The 18,727-nt window shown below is 40.8% G+C and overlaps 2 protein-coding genes across 2 annotated transcripts in view; one reads left to right on the forward strand and one right to left on the reverse strand.

Annotated features, from left to right (window-relative positions):
• Positions 1–9,923, forward strand: part of AKNAD1 (AKNA domain containing 1) — a 40,119-nt gene extending 30,196 nt beyond the window's left edge. The window contains 5 exon segments of the mRNA XM_011948143.1: positions 2,402–2,524; positions 2,612–2,719; positions 5,505–5,586; positions 8,652–8,781; positions 9,527–9,923. Coding sequence (XP_011803533.1) covers positions 2,402–2,524; positions 2,612–2,719; positions 5,505–5,586; positions 8,652–8,781; positions 9,527–9,658 — 575 coding nt within the window. The 3' untranslated portion in view covers positions 9,659–9,923.
• A 6,772-nt stretch (positions 9,924–16,695) lies between these two features.
• STXBP3 (syntaxin binding protein 3) overlaps positions 16,696–18,727 on the reverse strand; it is a 66,149-nt gene continuing 64,117 nt past the window's right edge. Inside the window, exon 18 of the mRNA XM_011948165.1 lies at positions 16,696–17,447. Coding sequence (XP_011803555.1) covers positions 17,353–17,447 — 95 coding nt within the window. The 3' untranslated portion in view covers positions 16,696–17,352. The remainder of the gene's footprint in view (positions 17,448–18,727) is intronic.

An 18,727-nucleotide genomic window follows, 5' to 3' on the forward strand; every position in this document is an offset into this window, starting at 1 on the left:
AAGATGTATTATGCCAGATGGTATAATGAAGAAGGGGTTTTCCAGCTGTAATCGGGGGGTCCCTGGGGTTTCCTGAAACCCTTTCGGGGGGCCACCGGGTCCTTCCTTTACCAGCTATATAGCTGTGCAACTCTAGTATTGCAGGCAACTGATGGAGATGCAGCTGTGGAATCCAGTTGCCTTTCATTAAACCAGATATTCAAGATATTTGCCAAAACATAAAATGATGCCACTCTTCTCACTAAATTTTTTGGAAATAGTCATTTTCATTAAAAACATGCTATTTTGTTAATATGAAATTGATTTATTACTTTTTAAATGCTATAATAAATAAAATTGTCTTTTAAACGTCTCAGTTTAAAATTCTAAAAAAAAGCATCTTGGAACTGCTCATTTAGTTTTGGGAAATCTAAATGATTCTGCACAAGCAAAAAGTAACTAGTAATCTATAAATTAGTACCTCTCTACCAATCCATCTGCAGTGGACTGAATGTTGAATGATAGCTGTTCTCCAATGAGGGGGAATTTTCACTTCAGGTATATAAAATGGTATATATTATCATTTTATGGTAGATTAAAACCACAGAAACAAAGGCTGTTTGGGGTCTTCAGTTTTAAGAGTGCGGGGGTTCTGGAATCAAAAGTTTGAAAACTGTTGCCAGTGTCTGTCACATAACTCTCACAATATCCCTGTAAAGCAGGAATGTTTATAGATAAGGAACTAACGGCTCAGAGAAGTTAAGTGACTTGGCAGGACCAAAGAGTAAGTGTGAGTGTATTGGTTATCTATTGCTGTGTTACCACGTATCCCAGAACTTAAGGCTCAAAACAACAAACATTTATCATCTTAGAGTTTCTGTGGGTCAGGAATTTGGGAGCACTTTAGCTGGGTGGTTCAGGCTCAGGGTCTCTCATGAGGTTCGATCAAGATGTCAGCCAAGGATGCCCTCATCTGGGGGCTTGCCTGGGGCTGGAAGATCTGCTTCCAAGATGGTTCACTCACATGAGCATTGGCAGGATATGTGGGCCTCTCCGATAGGCTGCTTGAGTGTCGTTACCACACGGCAGGCAGCTTCCCCCAGAGCAAGTGATCCAAGAGAGATATACTGAGATGGAAGCTTCAGTGTCTTTCGTGGCCTGGTTTTGGAAGTCATATGCCATCACTACCACTTTATTCTATTTGTTAGAAGTGGGTCACTAAACCCAGCCCACACTCAAGAGGAGAGAAATTAGGCTCTACCTTTTAAAGAGAGTGTCAATTGGGTGTGGTGGCTTATATTTGTAATCCCAGCACTTTGGGAGGCTGAACCAGGATTGCTTGAGCCCAGGAGTTCAAGACCAGGCTGGACAACATAGGGACCCAATATTTAAACACAAAAATACAACCAAAAACCACAGAAGGTTGAGGCTTGTGATTGAGCCACTGCACTTCAGTCTGGGAGCAACAGAGTGAAACCTTGGTTCAGAAAAAGTAAAAATAGCATGTTAAAGAATTTGTGAACATATTTTCAACCATCATAGCTAATAAGTAGCAGAGCCTTCAAACTCATTCCATTTGCTAATATGAAATGGATTTGTTCTTATACAATGAAGTTATTATATATTGTATAATATGTTAAAAGTCAAGCTGTCAGCCAGGGATGAATTCACTTTAACCTTTGAAAGATAATGTTAAAAATGAGTCTAACCATGAGTTCAGTAAGGCGAGAAGCATTGGAAGAGGCTTTGTCACTGCAGCATCTGTCCTGCAGCAAGATGTTGCTTGGACATCCAGGCCTGACATGCTCACTTGCCTGGCCCCAGGCTTTCATACTCTGGCCTTACCTGGAGTGCTGTTCTGTCCACAGCCTGCCAGACAGGTTCTAGACCTGCACCAGATACATGTGCTGTCTGCTACTAGCTTCTCTGAGGCTAAGAGAGCAAAGTCATGATTCAGGTTCCCTTATAGGCTTATGAATGTCACATAGAAGAAACCCATCTTTCCAGTTGCCTGGATGACAAAATACAAGCTCTTGGTCACAGCAGGGTCTGAGAGAAAGAATGTGGATGTATCAGGCCAACTATGGAAAAACAAATACAAATACGAGGTTGTCTGATAGTTCAGTGGGCCAAATTGCCGCAGATCCATTCATTCAGCAGACCTTTACTAAGCCTAAATATGTATGCCACCTCTTGAGATTTTCATACAAGAAATGTTAATTATCAAAACATTTCTCAGTTGTCAGAAGGGAATCCCAAATGTTACCCCAGGCTGGCAACTCCCCTTGGTGACACAGCCGGACGTTAAGCACTTTGGTGCCAAATACATACCCTGCATGGTTATAGCTCTGCTCTCCACACTGTATTTTATGACTATAATTAAGACACTTACCCTTCATTCATGCAACTTGGGCTTTTTCAGATTCTGATACAGGACACAGCTTCTTTTCTGATGCTGGCACTGAAATGCAGAGTAACAAATGTCAGGACTGTGGCACTAAGATTCCTACCTCCCGAAGAGTCTGCAGAAAGGAACCACCTAAAGGTAACACTCACCTGGGGCCTCAGAAAGGCAAGTGGGACAGCCACTGTTCCCAGGCAATGAACTGCATTTTTAATCTTTTCTTTCCAGAATTTCATTATAGATACAACACTCCAGGACAGAATTACTCAAATCATAGCAAAAGGGGTGCCTTTGTCCAGCCCCATTCTTTAGATGAAAGCAAAAACTCTTCACCCTGTAAGTACATCTCCTGCATGACCCCATCCATGTCAACAATCTAATGTCCCAGATATGGGACATTCACATGACACTGGCCACTGCTTTCATCTTGGAAGCCCTGGCCTCTCCATTCTGCTGCCCAGGTCTTATGCACTCGCCTGACACTTCCAAATCCAGCCCTACACCTGGATGGCAAGAGGCTGAGCGGGGGCTAGAAAATATGAAATCGCAGTGACCAAGGACTTTGAAAGTTATTAAGGACTCTACCAGTGCAAGTTGGTAGCAACCCATAAATGTTTGCTGAACAAATAAATGACTTACTGGATAATTACTACTATTATTGTTACTATTCAGAGGTGGCTAATGCTTTACATATATCCCTACTAAGAGTCAGCATGTAGAGAAATAGACTATTTTTACACTCCACAGACATCACATTGCTAACTTCCAATGCAAAAATTTGCTTTCTGAAAAAAAATTAAAATCCCACAAACATATTTAAAAACATGAATGACATGGCTGCCCCTTCCCAAGCTCTTGAAAGGAAGAAACTCATACCCAAATAAGGAAAGCTCAAAACAAAATGGGATAAGTTCTAAAAGCAGGGCAAACTGTGCCAAGGGAACAGGAAGGAGGGAAGGAAGTACTCATAGTTTTACCCCTGAATGACAGCTATACCTGGTTCTCTGACAGGTGCCACATCCTTGCCCTCATACCCTCAGAGCTCTTCCTCTCCTTCTCTGGGAGAGGGCGCCAGGGATAATGTTTCTTATCTTTCATCATGGCCAGTGCCCAAGCCTTAAGAATGTCATTTACCTAACTGACCTCAGCTGTGTCTCCCCTCCCCACCTCCAGCTGCCACATCCTCCAACTGCATGTATTCTTTTGAAGTGACAGTCACTAAGACTGGAGAAGCTATAGGTCAGATTTCTTCACTGTCTTCTTAGTCTTGAGGTCTACAGCCTGTGTCATGCCAGTATAGGAACAAGGGCTGCAACGGATTCATCCACAATCTGATCTTGAACTCCATTAGCTAACTAAGGGCTACAATGGATTCATCCACAATCTGATCTTGAACTCCATTAGCTAACTAAGGGGGTAGAAGTCATAGGGAGGCAGCTTCTCCTCCAGGTTACAAAGACCCTTACAGCAATTGGAGCTGACAGAAAATGGAGTGGGCTGTGGCAGGAGGTTGTGAGCTCATCTTTAGACTGGGAGGCAATGGACTTTGTCTGGATGCTGTAGATCTGTACACTGCACTAGAACTGGACCAGGTGACACTGTGGTGCTTTCTAATTCTGAGTTTCCAGTAAAATCCAAAATTACATTTGGAGACTACCAAAGCATCAAGATTGAGCTGGTTAGTGCCTCTTCATCATGCCCCAAGTCTCCAAGTCTAGGTGGTCAGCATGACTAAATCTGGGTTTCTGGCTTCTGCCCTGCCTTGCACGTCTGAGGGACAATCTCTCCCAGTGTCCCTTGTCCAACGGGACCCTCCTGAGGGTGAGTGAAGCCTGGCTACTTGACATCAGTGAATAAGACAGGAGACCTGGAGGGAGAACAAGGGGAAGACAGAAGAGAAGAAGAAGAGGGAAAGGGAAGGGGAGAAGGGAGCCTTGGTGACAGAGAAGGCAGATTTGTTGGTTACTGACTCATCTCTTTTCCTTTCTCTGTCTTCTTGTCTTCCATGGTGACTTTTCCACATTTTCCTTCTCTGTTTAGTCTCTATTTTCTGGAATTGTCTTTGCAACATAATCATTAGTTTCTGCTCCTAGAATATTAACTCCTACAATTGAAGAGGATTTCAGAAATCCATTTAGTCCAACCTCTTGGAAGATATTATTCCTCCATTTATCAGATGTGCTAGTTAAACCCAGAGAAGTCAGACGTCATGCACAGGTCACACAGCAAGTACCCAAGGAACCTAAACTCCTGGTTTCTATTTGATAATAAAACTCTTTTTTTTTTTTGAGGCAGAGTCTCGCTCTGTCACCCAGGCTGGAGTGCAGTGGCACTATCTTGGCTCATTGCAACCTCTACCTCCCGGGTTCAAGTGACTCTCATGCCTCAGTCTCCCAAGTAGCTGGGATTACAGGCGCCCACCACCACACCCGACTAATTTTCGTATTTTTAGAAGAGACAGGGTTTCACCATGTTGACCAGGCTGGTCTTGAACTCCTGACCTCAGGTGATCTGCCCATCTTGGCCTCCCAAAGTGCTGGGATTAAAAACATGAGCCACCGCGCCTAGCCTAAAACTCCTTTTAAAATTGAATTTCTTTTCCTAAGTTCAGAATACTTTATAGAAAGTTCTTTTTTTTTTTTTTTAATTTTTTTTTGGGGGACAGGGTCTAGCTCTGTCGCCCAGGCTGGAGGGCAGTGATGGGATCATAGCTCAATGCTTCCTTGAACTGCTGGGCTCTAGTGAGCCTCCTGCCTTAGCCTCCTAAGTAGCTACAAAACTGTAGGCACATGCTACCATACCTAGCTAACTTAACAAAAAATTTATAGTTAGTATGGAAGGGGTTTATGAATTTTTTTTTTTTTTAGTAGAGACAGGGAAGACTGGTAGCAAACTCCTGGCCTCAAATAATCCTCCCACCTCAGCCTCCCAAAGCACTGGGATTACAGGCATGAGCCACCGTGCCCAGCAAAAGTTCTTTGTTGTCTGTATCCCAGTTTTCTGATTTATTAAAATTTTATGAAATATTTCATTCATACAAAAAGTTCAAGGAATGATACATATGCACCATTTGGGGCTCATTTTTGATACTCTGAATTTAATCATAGCTAACATTTTTCAGCTTTTTAAAAACTCAAACGGATCTGTTCTCAGAGAGTGAATTCAAACTCCTTTAAAGGTGAACATGAGCCCACACCAGGAAAGTAAGTATTATTTCATGATTACTAACAAAACATCTCTCATTGGTTGGGTGTATACAGTGTACTTGATAGTGCATTAACTACCTACACCAAGATAACCTAGATCATTAGGAGTACAGCCAGGATTCAAACCTAAACCTATCTAATACTTCAATCATTCATTTGTTTATTCAATAAACCAAGTCATTGTGCGAGGTACTGAGGACACAGGAAAAAGTCAGCCACTGTCTCTGCCCTCACAGAGCTTTCTTTTTTGGCAGAGAAGCCGCATAGTCTTTGTAAGAGCCAAGAAGGGGATGTGCAAAGTCCTATTGATCTAATTTGGGGGTTCAGGGAAGCTGAGCTTTGAAGGGTAACTATGAATGAACTAGCAAGGGGATCTGAGGGCAATGAAGAACATTCCAGCCTAGGAAAGCTTCGTGTTGTGAGAAGGCACTTGGCAAGTTCAGGAATGGTGTGACTGGAACCCCAAAGAGGGAGCGGCAGTGGAGCAAGATGAGGCTGATGAGGGAAGGAATTGTCAGGGCCAGTCCATAGAGACTTGTCAGCTCCAGGAAGTATTTCAGAATCTTAGGAGCAAGAGGAAGCCAATTAGGGTTTTTTTTTTCTTGCTGTTAATTCATTTTTATTTTTAGAGACAGGGTCTCCCTCTGTCACCCAGGATGGAGTGCATTGGTGATCAGAGCTCACTGCAGCCTGGAACTCCTGGGCTCAAGTCATCCTCCCACCTCAGCCTTCTGAGTAGCTAGGACTATAGGTGCCCATTAAAAAAAAAAAAAATTTGTAGAGACAGAGTCTTGCTATGTTGCCCAGGCTAGTCTTGAACTCCCGACCTCAAGTGACCTTCCCACCTTGGTCACCCAAAGCACTGGGATTACAGGTGTCTGGCCCCTCAGTGAAGTTAAAAAAAATTTTTGAGGCAGGGTCTTGCTCTGTTGCTCAGGCTGGAGTACAATCTTGGTTCACTGCAGCCTTGACCCCCTTTGCTCAAGTGATCCTCCTGGCTCAGTTTCCTGGGTAGCTGGGAGTACAGGCATGTGATACCACAGCCAGCTACTTTTTTTTTTTTTTTTTTGGTAGAAATGGGGTCTATGTTTTTTTTTTTTTTTTTTTTTGGTAGAAATGGGGTCTATGTTTCCCAGGCTGATCTTGAACTCCTAGCCTCAAGGAATCCTCCTACCTCAGTTACCCAAAGCACCGGGATTACAGGCATGAGCCACTGTGGCAGGACCCCCCGCCAGTTAAGTTTTTTAACCATGGAATTTAAAAAGATTTTTAGTGTTTTAAAGGATCAATCTAGCTACTGAGGGAGTGGAAATGAATTAGAGGAGTTAAGATTGGAGGACAAGGCCAAATAAGAGGCCAGTGCAATAATTCAGGTGAGATGATGCAGCTTGACCAAGGTTGGTGGAGATGGAAAGAGTAGAGTCCGTGTATTCATTCAGGAGCTATGTAAGAGACAGAACCAATAGCGCTGCAGAGTGGCTAACAATTCAGGCTCTGCTCTCAGAGCCACTCAGTCTGAACCTACTACCCTCTACCATAGTCTAGCACAGTGTTTAAGAATGTGGCCTTTGGAGACTTCTTCGGTTTTATTTATTTATTTAGTTAGTTTTTGAGATGTAGTTTCACTCTTTCGCCCAGGCTGGAGTGAAGTGGCACAATCATGGCTCACTGCAACCTCTGCCCCATTGGATTCAAGTGAGTCTCCTGTCTCAGCCTCCCGAGTAGCTGGGATTATAGGCACCCGCCACCATGCCCAGCTAATTTTTGTATTTTTAGTAGAGACAGGGTTTCACTATGTTGACCAGGCTAGTCTCCAACTCTTGACCTCAGGTGATCCACCTGCCTCAGCCTCCCAAAGTGCTAGGATTACAGGCGTGAGCCACCGCGCCTGACTGACTTCTTGGGTTTGTCTTGGTTCTGTGTCGTTGGGCAGGTTCCTTGACCTAAGTGTGCCTCCATTTCCCCACATGTAAAGTGGGAATCATAATAGTGCTAAACTCATTGAGGACTGAGTCCATACATATAAAGCACTTAGAACGGTACCCGGCTCATAATAAGTACTTAGCAAGCGATGGCTGTTATATTGTTGACAGTGGAGAGTGATGGGATGTGGGGAGAGAGAGGACTCTTCTCCACTCTGCCATCCCCTGCCCAGAGTATTTCATTAGTTAGGGGCCCTGGATGCTGGACCACTTCTTGCCTGGAGGATCAATCCAATGTGTTAAAATAACTTGCAGAACCAACTGATGCTCATATGGTCGGGGAGAGGGATGAAAGGACGTTTTCTGGAGATGATATTGCTCACAAGTGTTTTATGTACCAAAGTAATGCTTAACAGAGGAAACCTGAAGCCAGAGGAAGATATGAGGGTGGCTCTATGACAGCCCTGTCAATAGGCAGGTTCTTGTGGTATCCCTCAGGGCCAACGGCTCATGCTTGAGAAAAGCGTAAGTCCAGGCTGTGCCCTTCACAGGCTATGCAAATAACCCCCTAGAGCCATGCTCTGCACAACCCGAACAGCCCAGTGGCCCTGCACCCCTCACTCACCTAGTGCAGACTTCCGGCCATCCCTAAGAGAGGAGCAATCACAGGGTAGCAGGCAAGGGGAGCCTGTTTACTTCAAAAGGAGCTGCTTTAATTTTTTGACTGCTTCTGCCTCCCTGGGGTGAAAGCTCACTGGTGCCAGAATGAACTCAACCCAAGGTACCTGCAATTGGCAGTTTTGTGCATTTGTTTTATTAAAATGCAAGGTAGAAAGTTGGCCCCAAAAGAATGAAAACAGAATAAAAAATGTCTTTAGAGTCTTGCCTCTATCTGTACTAGAGGAAAAGGAGATCAATTCTGGGAGGGAATACCCTCATGGTCATGGCAACAACGTTTTTCTGAAGCCCAGCTGCGGTCAGCCACATGGGAGTATGAGAGCTACCAGGGCAGCGGGTGCACGAATCCGCCCACACCCAGACCACACACATAGAGCCATTACCGACCACAGAGCTGAGGTGAACAGGAGTGTGCTTGAGAGTGGTGCTTGACACAAGTATCAATGTGCTTTTGTCTTCCAGAAAAAACCTTCAGGCTTTCATGACCTACAGCTCAGACCCTGTAACACCCTCACCCCATTTCTACTCCTGCAGGATTTCTGGAAGCAAATCCTTATGTGACTTTGATAGCACTGAAGAAACAAAATCTGAGGTGAGGACTTAGAAAATCATTCGAGAATCCTTGCAGCTGGTAAGCTTGATTTGATGCCCACAGAACTGGCAGCTCTTAAGTTATTACAGTATCAGGGCTTCAGAAAAAGCTCTGCTAAAGACAATTTTATGCTCAGCACTAAGCTAAAGACACACAGCCTCAGCAGCCGCATGGTCTGTATTATTCTAAATTGGTTCCAAGGGAAATTTCCTGGAGAAAGTGATTTGTGGGTGGTGCCTCAGCTACAGGATTTCCCTGGCTGGGGGGCTGAAGGCAGTGGGTCTGTTCCAGTGACACTGTGATCAGGGTTGCCAGCAGTTTCCTATTTCAAATCACTGACTCGAATCCCCAGGCCACGTTCAAATGTTTCCATACGCATGCGCTGTATCCCTGAATACCCTCTCAGTGGTTATGGCTCCCAAATCCCCATCAATGGCCCCTAAGAGCTGTTCTTTTTTTCTCTTTCTCTGCGGCAGGGAAACAGCCCAGCTGGTGGCTGACCTCACCCTCTGATTCATGCTCATCAGTCACGTGCTGGTCTTTTTTTCAATCCCTTTCCCTAACAAATATATTCCATCTCAGACTGGTCTCCTAGGAAACCAACCCTCAAAAACAGAAATAGACCAAGTGGAAAACAGGAATACTCCGAAAATTCCACCTTGTAATGTTTAATAATGAGAGGACCCAAAGAACAGAAACAGCAGTTAGTTTATGCAATTAAAATGTGTGGACTTTTCCTCTGTAGATTTTAAACTCGGCTTTGGATCATGCCCTAAGGACAGCAACCATTTTGAAAGAAACTACAGATCAAATGATTAAAACGATTGCAGAAGACCTTGCTAAAGCACAGAGGTGGAGGAATCGACTGAAATACTAGTTCAACGCTAGACAACCAAAGATTCAAAAGAAAAAAATGCAAAGAAAACTTGATCTTCCCCCAAAATGTATTTTACTTACTACACAATTTAGGAAGATGACTTTCTAGAGAAAACACAGAAACCGTAAGAAATGGGTAACACAAAGTACTTAAAGGAAAAAGAAAAAAAGAAAGGACTTTTGATTCTTAAAATCAAAAGCAACCAACAAGTATTTATTTTACAATAAATCTATGTTCTTCCTAACTCATAATAAAAGAAATCAAAACAAAACAATGAATTTCCTTTTATCTATTAGTCTGAAAAAAGATGCTTAAAGAACCCTGTGTCAGTGAGGATGGAGGAAACTGGTACTCTCATATGCTGTTGGCGGAAATGCAACCTTTTTGGAAGACCATTTGATAATATCTACCAAGTTCCACAAATTCCAAATCATGTGCCTTCAGAGCAGCAGTTTCACCACTAGGAATTTCTTTTATATATAAGCCACACAGTGTGGCACGATATATGTACAGGGAAGGCCACTGGAGCACTGATCGTAACAACCCCAAGGGGGAACTAATCTAAATACCGCCTGTGATGATTCATAAATGACAATATTTTGTAGCCACCGAAAAGAATGAGGTTGGATTATCTGCAAAAGTCAGTGAAAGAAGCAAGATACCTAAGCATATATATAGACAGTTGTAACCTCAGGGGTCTTGCTATGTTGCCCAGGCTGGACTTGAACTTCAAACAATCCTCCCGCCTTAGCCTCCTGAGTGGCTGGGACTACAGGCACACACCACTGTGCCTGGCTCTTCATTTGTGTATTTTTTTTTAAAGGGCATACATATTTTTGGGAAAGATACCTAAAAATCTTAAGTGAACCTCTAGTAAAGGAAACTGGGAGTTTTAGGGGAGAAAGGGGTTTTTATCTTCTTTTCTGTACCACATGAAATTCTTACAATATACTTAGAAGTCAAAATTATTTGTTTAAAGATCTCTTGAAGTCAGAAATATGTGAAAATAATAGCCTTAATGAAATTTTGGAAAAGACAGTTCATTAAAACTGCGTACCAGGGATTAAGTAAATTTGTAACGTTTCATGTAGACCGTAGACCAGAGCAGGTTTTTTTTTTAATTTTGTTTTGTTTTGTTTTTCTTTCAGAGCAAGCTTTTGCTTTGCTTCTTTAAGAGTGATTTATTACCTCCTTAGTGACAGCACAGCAGGGTATTGGCTCTTTCCCGCTTTCCTGAAACTTCTGATATTCATTCACCCCAGACATTCAACAAATGGTTTCCCGACTCCCAGAGTTTAGCTCAGTGGTCAGGAGGGAGTTGAATCTATTCCCACTTTAGATTTTCATGCCAATGTGGGCAGCTGGAATTTGTCTAGCTGGCTGGAGAATGGACTGTTTTTAACTTTGGGGTTTGTAAATTGGTTGAGGGTACCCTGGAAGAGATAAAGCAGAGGTCAGTCTGAAAATACCTCTGACTTTATGGCCAAATTTACTTCAGGCTGTGGCACTGTAAGGAAGATAGCAAGGAACTATGGGTGATATTATAACAGAAAAAACAGAGCTTAAACTGTGTGTGTTCTATTAAATAATACGTATAGGAGGTCATTTTTTTTGGACTAAGCTCCTGCAGGAGACCCCAACAGACCAGACCAAACTAGAATGCAGTCACTCATGCTAGGTGCCACGTAATCAAACTGAACTTTAAAATAGGCCAGTTTTTTGTTTTTTTGTTTTTTTTTGTTTTTTTTTTAAACCCAGAACATTCACAGTATCCCATTAGAAGGGGCCCTGTCAACCTGAGCTGGCATAAGGAAGTCCCCTCTGCTTTAACCCATATAAAGACACCTTTTGTTCCTTGTTTCTGTTTTCTTCTGCCTTTTCTGCCTAGAAAGCCCACTCCTGTGCTCAGCCTTTCTATTTCATAGATGGGATGCTGCCTGATTCATAAATTGCTAATAAAAGCCAATTAGGTCATTTTGTTTTTTTTTGGCAGTTCCAAGAGGCTTCCAGCATCACTACATATCTAAATTTAATCACAACTTGTTAATCTGTTTTGTATGTCAAGTACCACTATCTCATCCCCAAGTTTAAAATTACACACTTCTCTGGCTTGAAGTGTTCTTATATGATTAATTCGTTCTTAACCTTTTTTGGGCTCATTTTTTGAGAATCTGGTGAAAGCTATGGAGTCTCCCTTCCCCCATGCTTTTCCTTCTTGTGGAAGAGAATACGTTTTTAAAAGTTCATGGACGCCCTGAAACAAATCCATGGAACCTTGGTTAGAAATGTCTACCATTAACGAGTATTTCTAAATCCCTCAAATTAACATTTATAGAAATTGGCAATTATAATCATTGTTGATTTAAAAATGTGGCCCATTTCTGCTTTATCAAACCATATTCTAAATGTAATTTTCCATTTCCTTGAAGATCAGGGGTCATGATGAGTAATCACTGCAACACGACTAATCTAAGAAATAGCAAAAAAGGGCAGGCAATGCCCTTATGGAGTTCTAGAAAGGCACTAGGCTCTGATTTACAAGGATAATTTTACACTTGCTGATTCTGTAGTCTTGGCCATCTCCTCCCTCATGCTTGTAAAGTAAAAGTAATGGTACCCCTAACACTGGGGGGTCAAGGGCTCAGCATTGCCTGAGGGCAGTGGTGCTATAAAGAAACACTCCGCAGTCTCCAGGGTGCAGAGGCCTCTTAGTATTTACGCCAAGGTCTAGCTGTGCTCTGGCTGCTTGAAGCTGCCAGCAGGATGCAATGGGACTCTCTGTAGAGGGCTTTTTATCATCTTTCAAAAATTCATTTATTTATTTATTTATTTTGAGACAGTCTCGCTCTGTCGCCCAGGCTGGAGTGCAATTGCGGGACCTTGGCTCACTGCAATCTCCACCTCCCAGGTTCAAGTGATTCTCCTGCCTCAGCCTCCCGAGTAGTTGGGATTACAGGCACCCACCACCACGCCCGGCTAATTTTTGTATTTTTAGTAGAGACCGGGTTTCACCATGTTGGTCAGGCTGGTCTCCAACCCCTGACCTCAGGTGATCCGCCTGCCTTGGCCTCCCAAAGTGCTGGGATTACAGGCGTGAGCCACTGTGCCTGGTCTATCATCTTTAAGAGAAAGCTCTAGCCATCCCCTTTAGTTAACTATTAGAGTTTGCAAAAGAAATCTCTTTTTATCCTTTCTATTGTAATCTTGCTGTTAATGAATTATATAAAATAGGCCTAATTTGTACTAAACATGAGTATGTGTTTATATTTAATAGACAAAACATTGTTTTGGTGGTAAAACTTTTCCTATAGGAGGAAGACATTTCTTGCTCCTTTGATTTTAGGAGAAATCTCCTTGCATCCCAATAGGACTTACAAAGGGTACAGAATAGCTAGGGAAGAACTGAGCTATGGAGGTGTCATATCTTACACAATCAACTGTGGGGTCAGGCCCTTTGGGGCTCAAATCCAAGAATTTTGAGACCTTGTGAACTCCTGTTGTGACCCTGGAGCAGTGGAGGCGAAGGGTCTAGGAAACAGGATAACAGGATTAATAAAGATCTCCTTATTTATTTACTAATATGGTTGAAGAATGTGAATCCACTGTACTTTATAAATAAAGCACATTTCAACAGGAAGCAAAGCTGTTGTTTCAGAGACAGTGAATAAACAGTTTCCATTGGTTGCAACAACAAAGTCTTTTCCTGGGTCTTGAAATCAAAACCTATAATTTTTTTTTTTTTTTTTTTTTTTTTGAGACAGGGACTCATTCTCGCTCAGGCTGAAGTGCAGAGGTGTGATCACAGTTCACTGCAGCCTGCACCTCCTTGGTTCAAGCAATCCTACTGCCTCAGCCTCTTGAGTAGTAGCTGGGATCACAGGTGTGTGTCACCATACCCAACCTTTTTTTTTTCCTTCCTTTTGTTGTAGAGATGTGGTCTCACTACTTTCAGACTCTTCCCAGAGAGAGAAAAAAAGAAAAAAAGATGTGGTCTCACTATGTTGCCCAGGCTCATTCCAACTCCTGGGCTCAAGTGATCCTCCTGCTTTGGCCTGTAATTGCTAATTCTATGGGGGAAAAATCAGCTCATACCAGGAATTTATGTGAGATGACATCTTATGGCTTCAAATTCATAAGAGGTTTAGTAAACAAAAGGTCTCTGCAATTCAAAGCTTAACATATATGTGAAATATAGGACCCAAAGCATCTGATATCAGTGTGATCAGGATAAAGTGGTCACTGAGATGTTAAGTGATCAAATGAATAAACAGCCCAGTGTTTGCTGTCATCACACTCTTAGTTCCATTTGTTCCAGGCCACTGGATTAATCTAAATACCTATTCTACACATGTCCTAACCCTGGAGAGGGAGTTACTGAGGCATACAAAGATCTCAGATAAAATGCAGACACCAAGAACTAGTCCTCTTACTGGAGATATATTGTTTCCATGCGTGGTTTGCAAAGAGGGCTGTTTATTGCGCCAAGCCCTTCCTTTCCATGCACTGATCCACACCAAGTTACATTTATCTCTTGGGTCTCAGTTTCCTCAGCTTTAAAATAAAGACGATAATCACAGTACCTATGCTCACAGGAATACATGAGAAGATGGAATGAGTTAATAATAGAAAGCACTAAGCATTTGTATATTATTACTTTATTATCAATACTTAGTAAAGTTATGCGATTAACATATCCAAAGTTGGCCAGGCACAGTGGCTCACACCTGTAATCCCCACACTTGGGGAGGCTGAGACAGGAGGATTGCTTAAGGCCAGGAGTTTGAGACCAGCCAGGGCAACACAGTGAGACTGTCTATACAAAAAAAAAACAAAATTAGCCAGATGTGGTGGCCCATACCTGTAGTCCTGGCTACTCGGGAGGCTGAGGCAGGAAGATCACTATGGCCCAGGAGTTCAAAATTCCAGTAAGCTATGATCACATGACTGTACTCCAGCCTGGGTGACATAGCAAGACCCTGTCTCTATTAAAAAAAAAAAAAAAAAATTAAATAAAAAAATCAAAAGTAAATTTTCTGTATCCCTACCCATTTGAAAAATAATTGAAGATTCAATCCACAATGGAACTACAAAAATAAGATATTTTGACAATGTGCAGCAACTATACGAAGAAAATGAAGATTCTGAAGGTTATAAAGATTTAAATGAAAAGACATTCCACATTCCTGAATATCAAGTTTCAATATTATAAAAGATGTCGATTTTTCCTAAATTAACCTATAAACAATGCAAGTCCTATGAAAATACCAAAATAGCTTTTTTGGGAACTCAACAAAATGATACTAAAGTTCACCTAGAAAAATTTGATAGAAAATTTCTAAAAAATAACAGTAATTTAGGTGGATGGAATGGGAACTTCTTCCACTACATATTAAAACATACCATGAATTGAAACAGGGAAAAAGAAACACAAAACAAACTGTACGTCATTAAAAGAGAATCCAGAAATAGACCACAATACAAATGGAAATTTAGTCTATGATAATTGTGGTATTTCAGATTAGTTGGGGAAAGAGAGATTACCCAGTAGGATCTGGTATAACATCTGGCTGTTTAGAAAGGAGTGAAGCTGGACCACTATGAAATACTCTTATCAAGTCAGGGTTCCATGCTGGAAACAAACTTCTCTAGATATTTCAAGCAGAAAGGCATTTAATACAGAGAATTAGGTCCTTACAAAAATCATTGAAAAAGCAGTAGGAGCAGAAACTAGAGGCCCATGATCATTTTACCATCTGTGACCCAAAGGACAGGAAGCTAGTGCTGCTGCCACAGCATTAACTCATACACATGAAGCAGGTGACAAGACACTAAAATGTGGAGTCTGGTTGCTACAAACAATTCTTGTCTGCAGGAGCTTGTCTACTGGCATAGTAGGTGGCCTCTGCCTCCAAATCTTGACCAAGTGCACATCATTGGTAGAATGTAAACTGTTCAGACCTTATTTTTTTTAGAGTCTGAAAAACTTCATGTTTAGCCTTTCGTCCCCTGTGGTATGGGGTAAGGAGGCATGGGACGCCATGCCAAGTGCTGAGACAATATCAACACACGTTCTTACACTAAAATCTATTCCAGATGGGTGAGTTACCTGTAAAAAATAGAATGAATCTATCAAAATGTTCTAGAAGAAACCATATGTGAATTTATAATCCTGGAGTGTGGAAGGTATTTCTAAGCAGCACGTGAAATTCAGAAGTCAAAATGGAAAAGTGATGGATTTATCTACATAAAAATTAAAAATGGGCCAAGCTGTAATCCCAGCACTTTGGGAGGCTGAGGCGGGCGGATCACGAGGTCAGGAGATGGAGACCATTCTGGCTAACACGGTGAAACCCTGTCTCTACTAAAAATACAAAAACAAAACCCAAAAAAACAAAACAAACAAACAAACAAAAAAACATTAGCCGGGCATGGTGGCAGGCGCCTGTAGTCCCAGCTATTCGGGAGGCTGAGGCAGAAGAATGGTGTGAACCTGGGAGGCGGGGCTTGCAGTGCGCCGAGATTGTGCCACTGTACTCCAGCCTGAGTGACAGAGCGAGACTCCATCTCAAAAAAAAAAAAAAAAAAAAATTAAAAATGGGTATCTGTCAATATTTAAATGCACAAATCCCTTGACCACTGCTAGGAATTTACATTATGGAAATGTCTGTGTAAGTCTGCAAAGGTATGTACCCAAACAATGCAGCATTATTTATAAGAGCAAAACTCTGAATCAATAAAACTATGGTCTGCTGTATGACAGAACACTATGAGGTCAAGTAAAAGAATAGATTTGAAACAAAGATGTTCCCTTTGTTTAACAAAACACATCTGCAGACATATATTATCGAACCCTATAAAATAATGTAAAATAAATTACATTACAAAATAATGTAAATAGATATTACACTATTTTTGAAAAAGTCATTAGGAGATATCTTGGTGGGAGTATTACCGTAGATTCCTTTTCTTCTTTGTTACTCTACAACTTTTAAAATTGCTAACTTTCCCCTCTCCCCTACAGAAAAAACAAACCAGAATAATTTTTTAAATTCTATATTTATTTTCTCTTAGAATGTTCGTGATTTTTGGTTTTCTAATTTAAACATACATGATTTCAGAATTATATAAAATTGTGTTCTTTAGAAGTATGTGGCAAAATAGTATATACTGTGAAATCACTCCATTTCTATTAATGACAATTATTTTGCACATAAAACAAACTGAATTTTAGTTGAAAGAAAAACTACACTTAGAGGAAACAATTCTATCATACATACACATTTACAGTTTTTACTTTTACAATGGCTTTATTTAAAATTATTCTTTCCCAAAAAACTATACTTCAGCATGAGACATTTAGATGTAAGTATCCAATGGGTAATTAGTATCTACATAGGTGGCTGTGAAAAATTACCCACAACTCTTAATATATTCTGCTCCAAAGGTGAAAAAATTTCCTTTTAGAAAGCATTTTAACATTTCTTATCATCATCTACAAAGCAGCAGCAATATTTAAATTATCAAAAATGACAAATCCAGTAATACATAATCATAAACAGTTCCTTAACAAATGTATTTGAAAAGCCATTATTCCATAAAATATTTACATTGTTTAAATTACATGACAGCAACATTTTCTTTCTATTTTAGTTCAACATATTAGTAAGAATCTCTAAACCCTCCAAAAAGAAAAGCTATTCATCCTTAATAAAGGAGACTTTATCCTTGGGTTTATTCAGCATCTTTATATCATCCAACAGCTTTTTGGGTGTTAAAATATGTGTAGAACCTGGTAGGAGAAAAGAGAATTTTTTCAGAGGCCAGCAGTTAAATCAATTTTCCTTCACTTAATATAATGTGTTGTCCTTCAAGTATGTCAAGTGCAGTAGCCTGGCGCAATGTAACAAAATTTCTCTAAGACATCTTCCTGAAATCTGCCTACATTGGAGTATTTCAATCCTTCTTCACCACTGAGCATGCTCAGTAACTGTGCAAAAACAGTGGCCATTCCTAGTGCTTTGTCTACTTTGTGCTAGAGACATTGGCACACTGAAGAGCAAAACTGGGGATTACCCTATCCTTAGCACTACAACAGTTATCGTTCGATAATAGAGACCCACTAAGCAGTGCTGCAGGTCAAGGCTTAACACACAGATCCAGCACCTCCATGGGCCAGGAGAGTTTGCCTATCATTGGCTTTGACTGAAATTCTTATTTTTTAATTTTTTGTAGAGACGGAGTTTTGCTTTATTGCCCAGGCTGATTTCAAACTCTTGCCCCCAAGTGACCCTTCTGCCTCAGCTTCCCAAAGTGCTGGAATTATAGGCCTGAGCCACTAGCCTGGCCTGAAATTCTTAAAACTTAATTCCACACAGGCCTTGCCAATGTCGTGTCCATAGCCACAAAAAATTCAAAATATTTTTTAAGTAGAAATGTATTTGTACATCAAAAACTATTTAATGGTTAAACAAATGTATAGAACACACTATTTTAAAGGAGCAAGCTCCTTTTCCTCAAATAAGCATATTTGAATATAAAACTATCAAAAAGTCAACCAGGAAAAAAAACCCAGCACACATCAGATAAAACATATTCTATGGTTAACAATTTTTTTGCATTAAATTTTGTCTCAAATGTATAACACGAGATAACATTTTACATGTATACTTTTGCATTTAGAGTTTGTGTTTAAAAACAGAAAAGAAGAAAACAAAAGTCTTACCAATAATAACTTCACAGGATTTATGTGCCTGAGAAACTTCATAAGCACAACGCATTTCAGAGTATGTAATCCCTCCAATTACAAAAACAATCAGCTTTGACCCATTTTTTCGGTCTTCTAAATAATTAGCTCTGGGTTTCTGGCGAGCACTAAAAAGTAATTAAAAAAAAAAGTAAACATGTTATAAATATTTCCAAAGCCATAATACTTGTAGACTTAAAAAGCCTAACCTAACCAAACTTAAACTTGCTACCAATTACATTGATTTTTAAGGAAATGACTTAACCATAGTATGACTGAAGCACCAAGAGTTAAGTAGGACAGCCACATTTCAAGAACAATTTTAA

This window comes from Colobus angolensis, unplaced genomic scaffold (assembly GCF_000951035.1).
Source record: "Colobus angolensis palliatus isolate OR3802 unplaced genomic scaffold, Cang.pa_1.0 Scaffold273, whole genome shotgun sequence".
Classification (NCBI taxonomy): domain Eukaryota; kingdom Metazoa; phylum Chordata; class Mammalia; order Primates; family Cercopithecidae; genus Colobus; species Colobus angolensis.